This window comes from Salmo trutta, chromosome 37, assembly GCF_901001165.1.
Source record: "Salmo trutta chromosome 37, fSalTru1.1, whole genome shotgun sequence".
Classification (NCBI taxonomy): Eukaryota; Metazoa; Chordata; class Actinopteri; order Salmoniformes; family Salmonidae; genus Salmo; species Salmo trutta.
This window is the reverse complement of record NC_042993.1, coordinates 14,554,351-14,567,478: the sequence shown is the minus strand read 5'-3', so window position 1 is coordinate 14,567,478 and position 13,128 is coordinate 14,554,351. Positions and strand designations below refer to the sequence as shown.

At 41.9% G+C, this 13,128-nt stretch overlaps 1 protein-coding gene across 1 annotated transcript in view; it reads right to left on the bottom strand.

Annotated features, from left to right (window-relative positions):
- The window catches only part of LOC115176415 (cytochrome b5 reductase 4), a 30,131-nt gene extending 19,088 nt beyond the window's left edge, over nucleotides 1–11,043 (bottom strand). The window contains exons 1-10 of the mRNA XM_029736448.1: nucleotides 10,586–11,043; nucleotides 10,110–10,263; nucleotides 5,571–5,671; nucleotides 5,307–5,391; nucleotides 5,168–5,206; nucleotides 4,898–5,024; nucleotides 4,709–4,766; nucleotides 4,453–4,546; nucleotides 550–582; nucleotides 48–170 (exon numbers count right to left, since the gene is read on the bottom strand). Coding sequence (XP_029592308.1) covers nucleotides 48–170; nucleotides 550–582; nucleotides 4,453–4,546; nucleotides 4,709–4,766; nucleotides 4,898–5,024; nucleotides 5,168–5,206; nucleotides 5,307–5,391; nucleotides 5,571–5,671; nucleotides 10,110–10,263; nucleotides 10,586–10,669 — 898 coding nt within the window. The 5' untranslated portion in view covers nucleotides 10,670–11,043. The remainder of the gene's footprint in view (nucleotides 1–47; nucleotides 171–549; nucleotides 583–4,452; nucleotides 4,547–4,708; nucleotides 4,767–4,897; nucleotides 5,025–5,167; nucleotides 5,207–5,306; nucleotides 5,392–5,570; nucleotides 5,672–10,109; nucleotides 10,264–10,585) is intronic.
- Between the last annotated feature and the right edge of the window lie 2,085 nt (nucleotides 11,044–13,128).

Below are 13,128 nucleotides of genomic sequence, written 5' to 3'. Positions count from 1 at the left end.
GTGAGGAATCAAGGAAAGACATATTGGAAAAGAGCCCCTATTCATACCTCGATCTTTCTTCCTGAAAAGAGAATCATGGAATTCCAGTGGTTCACCAAGCTCCTCCCACTTTCCTTTGGCCGCTTTACGCATGCTGACCTGAATCTTCCCCACAGCACACGCTGTGTGGACTGTACCAGCATAGTGAGAGAGCGCGAGAGAGAGAGAGAGAGGGAGGGGGGAAGAGAGGGAGGGAGACAAGAGAAGGAGAAAGATGGGAAGGGAGAGATCGAGGGAGGGAGTTGGTAAACGTTAACAGTTATATTTCTATATATTTTTTTATATTTATATTTTAGTAATTTAGCAGACGCTCTTATCCAGAGCGACTTACAGTAGTGAATGCATACATTTCAAACATTATTTTTCCCCCCCCCGTACTGGTCCCCCGTGGGAATCGAACCCGCAACCCTGACGTTGCAAACACCATGCTCTACCAACTGAGCCACACGGGACCTAGTCAGCTTTAGCTTATGAAAGAAAATACATCAGACCATAAAATGTTCTCCTTACCAGCAACGCTTCCATCTACTTCTTGGGCTAGACCTGAAAAAGAGAGCCTCCTAGTGAGTTGTTTACCAGAAATGTCTAGAAATCAAATGCATCACCCCATTTACAGAGAGATAGAGAAGGAAAGAGAGACAGAGTAAGAGAGAGACAGACAGAGGGGGATAGAGATAGACCGATATTGAGGGTTTAGTAGAAATGGGCACAGTGTTTATTTCCTCTGGTTGACACAGTCAATATTTCCCTCCAACATTAATAAGCCAGGGATAAACACTGGACACTAATGGTGTCAAGTCCCCTGGCAGGCTGGAACACAGATGGAGAAATATGCTCTGAAAGCACTCAATAATATGATTACAGATGATAATGGACTAGGTCTGTGATGGTCATGGAATTCTGGATGACGATAATTGGCCAGCCAAAATGACCATGATCAGTGGGGGGGGGGTCATTGCCTAGGCAACCGAAGCCTCTTTTGCAACAACACCTTGCTTGTTTCAGCAAGGAGCAACAAAGTTTCAACACGTTGTTAATAGTCCATGTTACACCAGAAATGGACTCACAAATGTCGGCTGTCCTGTCTTCTGTCAGCTGTTCGTTCAACACCACAACAAAAAATGTAATAAAAATGGTACATATATTTTTTAAGGGGGTCTTCATCGGTTAAAGGGTAAAGGTAATTGTGCCAGACCTAACTAGGGTACAGGATAGCGTTGTGACAAATGTCACAACAAAAACTGCAATTTGGTTTATTGTTTACATGATAAGAAGAAAAAAAAATCTTAAAACTAAACTATTCACAATGCAGATATGGTGCTGCGTATGACCGCCAAGGGGCAATGCAGTTCAAACTAATGCAGTCATGGCAACCCATAGACTGCAAAAAATATAGATGAAGCCATCGATGACTTCACCCCATTGTTTCCTATGAGAATGCTCAGTGGCACATTTGAAGATCAGGAAGTGTATTTTCAGCAAGTCACCATCTTGCTTCATGGGGGAGTTTTTGTAAACATTGCATGAGCAGTTGACGTTGCAGGCTAGCTCAGTACTGCCTCCTCTCATTAAGTATCTCAAGTTGAAGGCCGACCGAGGTACTGCAGGCTGCCATTAGCAACTAATTTATCCTTCTAACTCGTCTGTGTGCAATTTTAAAGTAATTGGTGCAAGGACATACATCTGGTGAAATAGAAGCAATTATAGGTACCATGGTCGTGTTCAGTGTTTTTTTGACCAGAAAGATCGCCATTTCCCCATTCACTATAATGGGGGATACTGTTTTCTGGAAACAATGCCAGCAGTATCACGGTCGGCCTTTAACTTGAAATCCTCAACGCGAGGGGGCAGTTGTTCTCCCCTGTGGCTACCAGACAGCCCTCACCTTTCTGCTGCACCCACTCAGCAATGATGGTAGTTCATGCCATTTTTAGGTTCTCTGCTGTGTGCCTCCATGTTCTCAGTGGTCAGTACATGGGACTTCATTTCAGGGCTGGGCGATATGCCCAAAATATCATATCACATTTTTGATGGTATGTTTATGAATAATACAAATTCTAAATATGCTATATGAATAGTTCATGAACCTAGGGTGGCAACACAAATTATAACTGATTCAATGGGTCTTTCTCCATTCTGATTGTTTTATACTGTTCGATCCAACTTCAAACAAAAATTGGCATTTTCATACATTTCTGCATTTCCGTTATAATTGCCACACTGTGCCATGCAAGGCTGCATGATATGGGCAAAAAATATATAGACCTAGTTAATTGGTGAACTGCTGGAATAGAATGATTATAGTTGGAATATAGTGGGCAGCACCTTGAATACATTGTTGTTTGATATGACAACAATTGAATAAGCCTGCCAGGGAGGAATTATTGACAGGGTAGGAAACAAAGTGTTGGTCAGTGTTTCCAGGGGACTTTAATTAGATGTTACATTACATGTTTTCTTACGAGAAACACAGTTTTCACGCCACTTCGATACATCTACGACCAGAAGTGACTTTTTCACAGCAGGTTAGGAGAATTTACGCAGCAAGTTAGGGTAATTCATGCAGCAGTTAAGGAGACTGACGTTAAGGTTAGGAAAAGAGTTAAGGTTAGCGAAAACACTCTCCTAACCTACAAAGAAAATCACATCCAGTCGTAGCTGTATCGAAGTGGCGTGAAAAGAGTGTGTCACAGCTGTTTTACCTAATGTAGCTAGCTAACATTCATGCTTCACCTATTCCTCTCTGATTTAGAAGATACCGTTGCACAAACAACATGCTTATCTAGGCCTACACCAGCACTGGTACCTAGTGATGGGGAAACAAAGCTAATTCCAGTAAATTACTTCCAAGTACACTGCTTAGCGATTTCAATGCATGCCTTGGAGCGCTGGCATCAAATGTAACATTACTACTGGTACCAGGCTGTATAGCGTTTGCTCTGACTCTTAGTAAATTTAGCAAGCTAGCTAACGTTAGCAATTAGCATTAGCAGTTAACACGATTTATTTTTGTCACAACTTGCTAAGAAAAGACAAACTAATAGTGTAATTATAGAATGCTTCTGAAAAGCAGCATCGTTTTCACCAATATCTTGGTACACCTATCTGACCATGCAGACAGCAGAGTGAATAGCAAGAAAGTGCTCGTGACTCACGTGGTCAAGCAACTGCTCTCTGCTTGAGTGACAGGGGTCAGGGCTTGGTGTGGGAAGCGGCATGGAGGAGGGAGAAAAATGTCTCAAGTAGAAAACTATCAAAACTGACATGACACGCGCCAGAGTTTCCCATCACATTTAACAAACCAAACACTGAAATACCGTTATAGAAGGTAAAGTAAAAAATCCAAACCGGTCCGTGCATAGTAAAATATAGTATACCGCCCATCCCTACCTTATGTCCCACTTCTCATCAATGTGGTGTTTCGTTGCAGTGATGATGTAAGACAGTATGTTCATACAGTAGATGTCCAACAATGTATTTTGCTGCACCTGCGATAACTTCTGCAAATCTGTGTACGCGACCAATAAACTTTGATTTGATATTGCTAATGCCACGTATGAGGTGTTTGACTTTGAGAGCTTGCGTTTTGTACTTGCAGAGCAATCATTGTACAATTTCTCCATCTGGGCCATCACGGTTGTTCGATATGGCATCTTGTACTCTAGTTCTAGATATGCCATTAGTGCATTGAAGCCGACATACTCTACCATTGAAAATGGCTGCAGATCAACTGGCTGTGATTTTCTCACTCCGTCCCTTATCACACTTCTTTCGTGTGAAGACTGAAGAGCCTGTCTGTTGTTTGGGGGCTGCGCTGCTGCTGCCAGCAATGGTTTGGGTGTCAAGGTGCCTCCCTTTCAGACGGTTCAGCATTGCACCTGTACTGCCACTGTAGCTCAATTCCACCTCGCAAAGTTTGCGTTTCATCACCTTCTCATTTAACTTCTCAAAGTATTGCCATACAGGACTTCGCTGCTGTCACTTCCCTGTCATTTTCCCCAACTGTTAACGACGATGAAGTTCAGAGTGCTTTATATCCGTGGCAAATCATTTGAAAGATGCATATCTCCTACTAACGTTACAGCATTGTTACGTTAGGTATGTTCCCTTTATGATGATGATCGGGACCTCTTCGTGCTAGTTGTGATAACTGCACTGTGATTTACATTTTACGGGAGGAAATAAGAAAAAGCTATAATAATCAACATAGTTTTTCGGTTAACGATGCCAATTTGGTTTAATCCTTCACACCCCTAGTACAGGATGGTTAGAGAGAAAGAGAGAGAGTAGGACTGTAATAGATGGATAAAAGAAAGGAGATTGAAAGAGGCGGCTACGACAACTCATGTCAGAAAACAGCTCCCTGGCATAGTGGACAGTCACAATGTTGTATCAAAGGAAGCTGCGACTTACGTTGACGCAGCATGTAGGACATTTTCCCCAGAAGAACTTCCACCCGTACAACACCATCTTGCAGGTCAACTATGGTACAGCCAGAGCTGGGGAGCTGCGAGAGGAGGGGGTAAAAGAGAGGAGAGAAAATAAGGGAGACGAGGGAAAGAGGGGAGAGAAAAGTGTGGGGGTGAGGTTAAAGAACAACTACTGCCCATTCTGGCTCACATTTCACTCAAATCTCGGCATTTTAAAATTGCATAGTGGGGATGTTTACCTTCCGTTTGGTGTAAACCACAATATTGACTGTGACATCAGTTTGAAACCAGTCATACCTAAAAACAAAAAAATGTACAGATACAGCATGTTCATTACCTTCTCACATCTATCTATCACACCTCACATCCTCCAGTCTGTCATCATTGTCAATATCATAACAGTTGTTCTTGTTGTTTTGTGAGCGTACCTGGGCCGGGCGTCTTTGGGTTGGGGTGGTGGTGGGGCGGCTGAGGGTTGCAGCGATGAGGAGGGTGAGGGAGGGGTGAGGAAAGCAGGAGGGAGCGTGGAGGTAGGCGGAGGAGGGGGGGCTAGACCTGAGGAGAGAGAGAGAGAGAGACAAGAGTAAGGACTGATTTCAGCCACACAGGATATAGAACACCCACACACAAATACTAGACAGTACAGAACAATCGTGGGTTTTTTTCTGCACAATTCTTATTGTTATTTTGTACATTACCATTTAAATGAGTGATGCTGTCCTTTATCACAGATTGAGCTGTGGAGACAAATTAGAAAGGGTCAAAAAAACATCCTGCATGAAAGAGAGAATACGGTGCATTAAAGTCCTGAGACAGAGGGATTGTGTGTTCCTGTACCTTTAAGAGCAGTGCTGGCCTTCACAGCCATCCTCCCTACCAGACACTCCTTTAGCATGGACTCATAGTTCACCCAACGGTGGACCTGCTCATATGGCCACAGATACAGGGACAAAGGCAGGCAGGGAGAAAGTGAGCAAGAGAGCTTAGACACGCACGGCATCATAACACACATTATGTGCTTTAATGTTTTGAACTTGTGTGTTTTAACATGTGAACTTCCAAGGTAGTCCTGTAACTCGGGAAAGTCCAATGAGAGCTGACCTGGTCAAAAAGGTCTGTTCCGTCTATCCCAGCTGCCTTCATCAGTTCCTCTTCTCCTCCAGGGTGGAAATCCATGTAGGGGCTCACATTATAAACCATGCCTGAGACACACACAGGAAATAATAGTATTTATTCACAAAATACTCAAAAAAGGCAAAGAAATATATATATAAGCAATTCACAATTAAAAATGTATTAAATATCTGTATATTAGGGCTAACTCGTGTAAGAAATGACCAGCATTGGAGGGATGGTGGCTCCCAAAAGTCATCACCGAATAGCCTAACTGAAGTAGAAGATGTGCTGTAAGAGGTGTGACAAGTTAGCGCCCTCTGCTGACAGAAACTAATGTCCAGTCTTATACACGGAGTACACCAAACGTCAGGAACACCTTCCTTATATTGAGTTGCAACATTATGCCCTCAGAACAGCCTCAATTCATCGGGGCATGGTGTCTACAAGGTGTCGAAAACGTTTCACAGGGATGTTGGCCCATGTTGACTCCAATGCTTCCCACAGTTGTGTCAAGTTGGCTGGATGTCCTTTGGGTGGTGGACCATTCTTGATACACATGGAAACTGTTGAGCATGAAAAATCCAGCAGCGTTGCAGTTCTTAGTACAAACCGGTGTGCTTGGCACCGACTACCATAACCCATTCAAAGGCACTTACATTTTCTGTCTTGTCTGTGTGCCATTGAAGGTGAATGGACAATCCATGTCTCAATTGTCTCAAGGCTTAAATATCCTTCTTTAACCTGTCTCCCCTTTATCTACACTGATTGAAGAGGTTTTACAAGTGACATCCATAAGGGATCATAGCTTTCACCTGGTCAGTCTATCTCATGGAAAGAGCATGTGTTCTTAATGTTTTGTATACTCAGTGTACAGTCAGTCTACATGTGGGCCCACTCACAACGACAAATATAACAGTGAATTCAGCCAATACATTCAAATAAATGGTTATGAATAATTAAACTATACACATTGTAATGTATGGTGTTGAGGGGGAGGTGAAGGCTGTGCCCAGCCTCCAATGCTTTCTATAGAAAGCCTTCTCACAACATAAAAGACACATTCCCTACTCAAAGACATTATCCCAACAAACAACACTATCCTCCCAACACAAAAACATTATCCCAACATACACAACAGTATCATCCCAGCACAAAGACATTATCCCAACAAACACAACATTATCCTCACAACACAAAGTCATTATCCCAACAAAGACCGCATTATCCTCCCAACAAACACAAAGATATTATCCCAACAAACACAACATTATCCTCCCAACACAAAGACATGGCCACGCTGTAGCCGGGTGACTTACTGACCCTGAAAACAGACACAGTCGCAAGGACACACTGTGTATGAGAGGAGAAGGTATGTACACCACATGGAACCTTAATTTGTGTATACAATCGCCAATAACTATCTTATAGCCTACTGATATTAAATTGGTTAGCTAATGTCTTCATCACACATCCCTATGGGAGTGCTGATGAGTACGATCAACAAATCTGAAATATGAATAATAATGAGACATGATGATAATGGTATCAGCATACGGTTGTTTAATTCCTTATTTCTTCTATACAACCTAATGCTGCTGTTGGGTGATGTTATTTGTTTGTCAACTATGTCCTAAAAGGTTCTTCCTGTGTGCCAAGCATATGTGAGTGTATGAGTTTGGGTAAGAAAGAGAGGTATAGGGAGGGAAGAGAGAAAGAGAGGCACACAGCGGGAGGGAGGGCACCCCTGTTCTGCTCTGAATAAGAAGAAGTGGAGTCCTAGACACTAAAGCCTGCATAATCTTCCTTCATAGCAAATTCAATTAAGCTTTATTACTCAATGTCCTTGGACAAATGAACCCACTCCATGACTACCAATGAGTGCATTTAATCTCAATGACGCACATGTGGAAATGAGAGGATGAAACGTGTTAGATTCCTTCCCGAAAGTGATTCCTCACGAAACCTAGACAAGAAAATACCATGATTTTGGGGATTTTTACTCCATGTAATCCATATATAGTGCTTTCGGAAAGTATTCAGACCCCTTGACTTTTTCCACATTTTGTTACGTTACAGCCTTATTCTAAAATAGATTACATGTTTTTTCCCCCTAATCAATCTACACACAATACCAGATAATTACAAAGCAAAAACAGGTTTGTAGAAATGTTTGCAAATGTATTACAAATAAAAACTGAAATATAACATTTACATAAGTATTCAGACCCTTTACTCAGTACTTTGTTGAAGCACCTTTGGCAGCGATTACAGCCTCAAGTCTTCTTGGGTATGACGCTACAAGCTTGGCACACCTGTATTTGGGGAGTTTCTTCCATTCTCTGCCGGTTGGATTCTCAAGCTCTGTCAGGTTGGATGTGGAGCATCGATGCACAGCTATTTTCAGGTCTCTCCAGAGATGTTCGATTGAGTTCAAGTCCGGACTCTGCCTGGGCCACTCAAGGACATTCAGAGACTTGTCCCGAAGCCACTCTTGCGTTGTCTTGGCTGTGTGCTTAGGGTCTTTGTCCCGTTGGAAGATCAACCTTCACTGCAGTCTAAGGTCCTGAGCGCTCTGGAGCAGGTTTTCATCAAGGATCTCTCTTTGCTCCATTCATCTTTCCCTCGATCCTGACTAGTCTCCCAGTCCCTGCCGCTGAAAAATATCCCCACAGCATGATGCTGCCACCACCATGCATCACCATAGGGATGGTGCCAGGTTTCCTCAGAGTGACCATCAGGTTCTTGGTCACCTCCCTGACCAAGGCCCTTCTCCCCCGATTGCTTAGTTTGGCCAGACGGTCAGGTGTAGGAAGAGTCTTGGTGGTTCCAAACTTCTATCTAAGAATGATGGAGGCCACTGTGTTCTTGGGGACCTTCATAATGCTGCCGATATTTTTGGTACCAGTCCCCAGATCTGTGCCTCGACACAATCCTGTCTCGGAGCTCCACAGAATTCCTTTCGACCTCATGAATTGGTTTTTGCTCTGACATGCACTGTCAACTGTGGGACCTTATATAGACAGGTGTGTGCCTTTCCAAATCATGTCCAATCAATTGAATTTACCACAGGTGGACTCCAATCAAGTTGTAGAAACATCTCAAGGATGATCAATGGAAACAGGATGCACCGGAGCTCAATTTTGAGGCTCATAGGAAAGGGTCTGAATACTTACGTAAATAAGATAACTGTTTTTTATAAATACATTTGCAAACATTTCTACAAACCTATTTTCACTTTGTCATTATAGGGCATTGTGTGTAGATTGATGAGGGTGAAAAAACTATATAATCCATTCTAGAATAAGGCTGTAATGTAACAAAATGCACTGTAATAGTCCTTTGGAGGAAGGATTGTTGACATAGACTTGACATTTGTATTTAAAACCATAATTGAGAAATGATTTATTAAAGTTGGCATATTATGACATTTTGTCCTGACTTAGGCTTCCTTTAAGACTCCATACTGTTTCATCTGTAGGTGCTACAAAGCAAACATCGGTGTCATATGAAGCTATACTGCGTTCTCTGTAATATGAGTAGTATTTTTATTTCAATAACTTTTTATTTTCATTAACTTACGAATATTGAAAAATATAAACATGATTTTGAAATTGGCAAATGTTTTAATATATGGTTGAACATAATATACTCTACAGGTTTAGCAAAGTTCAAGAGTGGGATCTCTGCTACTTTAAGCGTTATGACCCAATTTTTAAATGTGAAATTGATTCAAAACGGTGATTTGCAGGACGTGCAATGACACAAGTAGAAAGAGGGCTGTGATTGGTTTCATTGCTGAACTATGCCAATTTAAAAAAGGAGCCATAACTTTAAAACTAGCAGAGATCCCAGTCTGGAACTTTGATATGCCCATAGAGTATATAATGTTCAACAATATACTGCATTTTTAAACATAATTTCTATATTCATGTTGGATGATTAAATATTCATTAATTAATGTAAGACTTTTTTGTGAAATCAAAATACTACTCATATTACAGAGCAAGTGGTAAAGCTTCATATGAAACACATTTCTGCTTTGTATTGCAGCATCTACAGGTTAAATATTATTGGCTATTAAAGGAGGCCTGGGTAAGGCAAAATGTAATAAATATGCCACCTTTGATTAACTATTTCTCAATTATGTGTTTAGATACAAATATCAAATACAATCTTTCCTTGCAAGGACTATTCTATGGATTACATTTCATGAAAATCCCCCAAATCATGTCATTTGTTTTGTCTGGGTATTGTGAGGAATCACTCAATTAGGACTACGGAAGGTGGAGAGAAGAGACAGAATTGTGTACAGATAGTATGTGTGTGTGTGTGTGCAATTTTCACATTTATTTTCCTGAACAATTTAAGTAATACCACAGTTTCTCCAACTCTAGCCCTGGAAAGGCATTAAGCCCTTGATTAGTTAAATCGAGTGTGTTAGTACTGGGCTTAAACAAAAACCTGAAAAACGCCAGGACCAGTATTGTGTGTGTGTGTGTACAGTATAAGGCTAGCTTGTGTAACCTCGTATGCAGGTCCAGCAGTCATCACGTGTGTTGTGTTTTTGCAGCTCCTCCTCCGTGACGTCTATGAGTCTGCCTCTCAGCCCTGTCAGGTCCCGGCCACTCTTAGCCACACGGAACCAGTCCATCAGACTGTGGCCAGGCTTCAATGCTACCTGAAACAACATGGAAGAACAGCCCTCACAGTCACAAAAGGTGGTATCATGATAACACAGCCTTACACTTACAGTTCAGTAAAGAGTTAAGTGTTGTCAAGAGACAGGTCTTTTTCTGCATTCAAAGGGTGTGGCATGATGACAATCAATTTAAGGTTGACTTTGCAGACAGGGTCTTCTAACTCAATATAAAATTGGACTACAGAACATTCACATGGTAGGACCACAATAGTCTAATCCATTGATGAAACGTCAACATTATGTATGATATATAGGCATGACTCTCACACAACAATCATGTCGTCAACTACCGGTACAGTACCTTGTTCCTGCCGGACTGACCGGCTGGAGCGACACGCTGCTGAGAGCTGGCTGCAGGGAACGACTGGGATGGGACGTTCAGCATCGCGACTCTTCGAAAGCAAGCCAAATTCCGGAGGAATCCTGTATAAGACGGGTCTTCGATTAACACGACAATAAAGGACCAACTCTTGGAGTTGTGAACCACTGTGAAATTATGTTTCCGTTGTGTCACAACACATTTCCCTGAAGTGACACTAGTTGAGTAATTTAGCTGACTGGCTAGCACCCCGGAATAGCAAATCCACAACAAAACGCCCAAATATGTCCATAATATCAGACGTATGACATAACCGGTGAGCTAGATCTCGACCGAACCAAATGACACTTCCAATACATTGTTCGTACAAAAATATTTGACTATGTAAACAACAACTATTTGGAGTTGTCACTGTTAAAAACTACATTCCCACGGTGGCTGCAGATGGTGTCGCAATATGATGACGAAATGTTAAAACCACTTAAAGTGAAACTGTATCCAAAATACCTAGAGCGCCATCTAGTGTAAAGATAAATCTCAACAGTCGCTCTGATACAGTACAAAGCCCTCCGAAAAATTCAGAAGACGATGTAAATAAAGGTAAAATAGGACTCATATTTATGTCTTTATAGGGTATATTTTTGGCAAAATAAATGTGACTATTTGGAAATGCTAAATGATAACTTAGTACACTCAGCCTACCTGATATGAAACCAGAGAAAAAAATGGTCACATTAGAAACATATTTCGCTCTTCCTCCATCTCCCTCCTCCTCATCCTCTTCTGAATCTTCGTTGGAATGATTTAACATCCTAATATGTTAATAATTTCCATAGGCCTACAGTTATTTTGTCACAATTCAGAAATGTGACTATCCCATGTATCACATGAACGTTGTACGTACAATGGCCTATTGCAAAACAATATAAAAAGACGGTTTGAATGTATTTATATGACCAACCAGCGTCAGTGCAGGGATAGTTCTACGTCCCTACTTAATCTGATTAGTCAAATCTCACTAAGAGGATTCCTAGATGGGAATAGTTTCTTCTTGACACGTGACTTCAAAATAAAAGCGCAGTGGGTTATAGGTTTGATGTGAGTCACAAATTCAACAATATGCATAATAATCAATCTCAGATGAAACATTTATTGTGGTAACCATGAGCGAGAGAGTTAATCTGGGAAACAGGCCTGTGTTTGATCATCTTCAACAATGTGTGAGCTGCTCCCATCACTTAACAGCCTGATATAATCATTCACAGCTGGCCACGGTGTGTGGTACTCAAAGATCCAAACACACACACACACACACACACACACACACACACACACACACACACACACACACACACATTCGGTAGATGCGTGAGAGAGCTGCTGAATGGCCAGTTGGGCAGTAATGGAGGGAAGCTTGTGCTGACGAGAGCAACACCTGGACACAGCAGGAGTTCAGGGAGGATGGACACGGGATGGGTAACAGGCAGATTTGGCCAGGCCAACCGAAACCAGATTCTCTCTCTCACACACACACACACACACACACACACACACACACACACACACACACACACGCATGTACGTACACACATACACACACACGCACATGCAAGCTTGCTGTGCATTTTGTCAGGTTTTATATAGTTAATACATTTTAGTATATAGTTAATAGACTGTTCATTTTGGGTAAGAAGTGTAGCAAATAGTTACGCTGTGCATACTTTTTTATTAGTGGAATGGTAGTTGGCTAATATTAAAAGTATGGCCATAGTAATCCATAAGGTGGCAGTGCAACCATGAGCCTGAGTCTCTCTGCTGGTACACTGTTCTGTAAGGTGTTCTGTAGGTGGCAGTGCAACCATGAGCCTGAGTCTCTCTGCTGGTACACTGTTCTGTAAGATGTTCTGTAGGTGGCAGTGCAACCATGAGCCTGAGTCTCTCTGCTGGTACACTGTTCTGTAAGGTGTTCTGTAGGTGGCAGTGCAACCATGAGCCTGAGTCTCTCTGCTGGTACACTGTTCTGTAAGGTGTTCTGTAGGTGGCAGTGCAACCATGAGCCTGAGCCTCTCTGCTGGTACACTGTTCTGTAAGGTGTTCTGTAGGTGGCAGTAGATACTTGCAGTGACAGGACACTATGGTTGACTAGCTGTTATGAAATCCTTTTCCTTTTTGTCACGAACATCTTGTTCTGAACATGAACATTCTGACAATATTCAGTCAGGCTTAGCTAAAGCAGATGACTTGATTTGGTGTAGGCCTAAAGGAGCAGTTGAGTTCTGTTTTTAGGTATTTTCCCAGGTAAAAGCCTATAGCATAAGACATTGTTGCTTAAAGAGAATGTGGTTTAAGAGGATTTCATCAGATACTGTAATCTCCGATTAGCACAAATGTCCATGTTTGCGCCACGAATACACTTTTTACCCAGCCATTGCAATATCTTTACCCATGATCCTCTCCTAAATTACATGATGCTCTTGGACTGCAAATGCTCTTGATTGGACAAAAAAACTCCCCACTAGAGACGA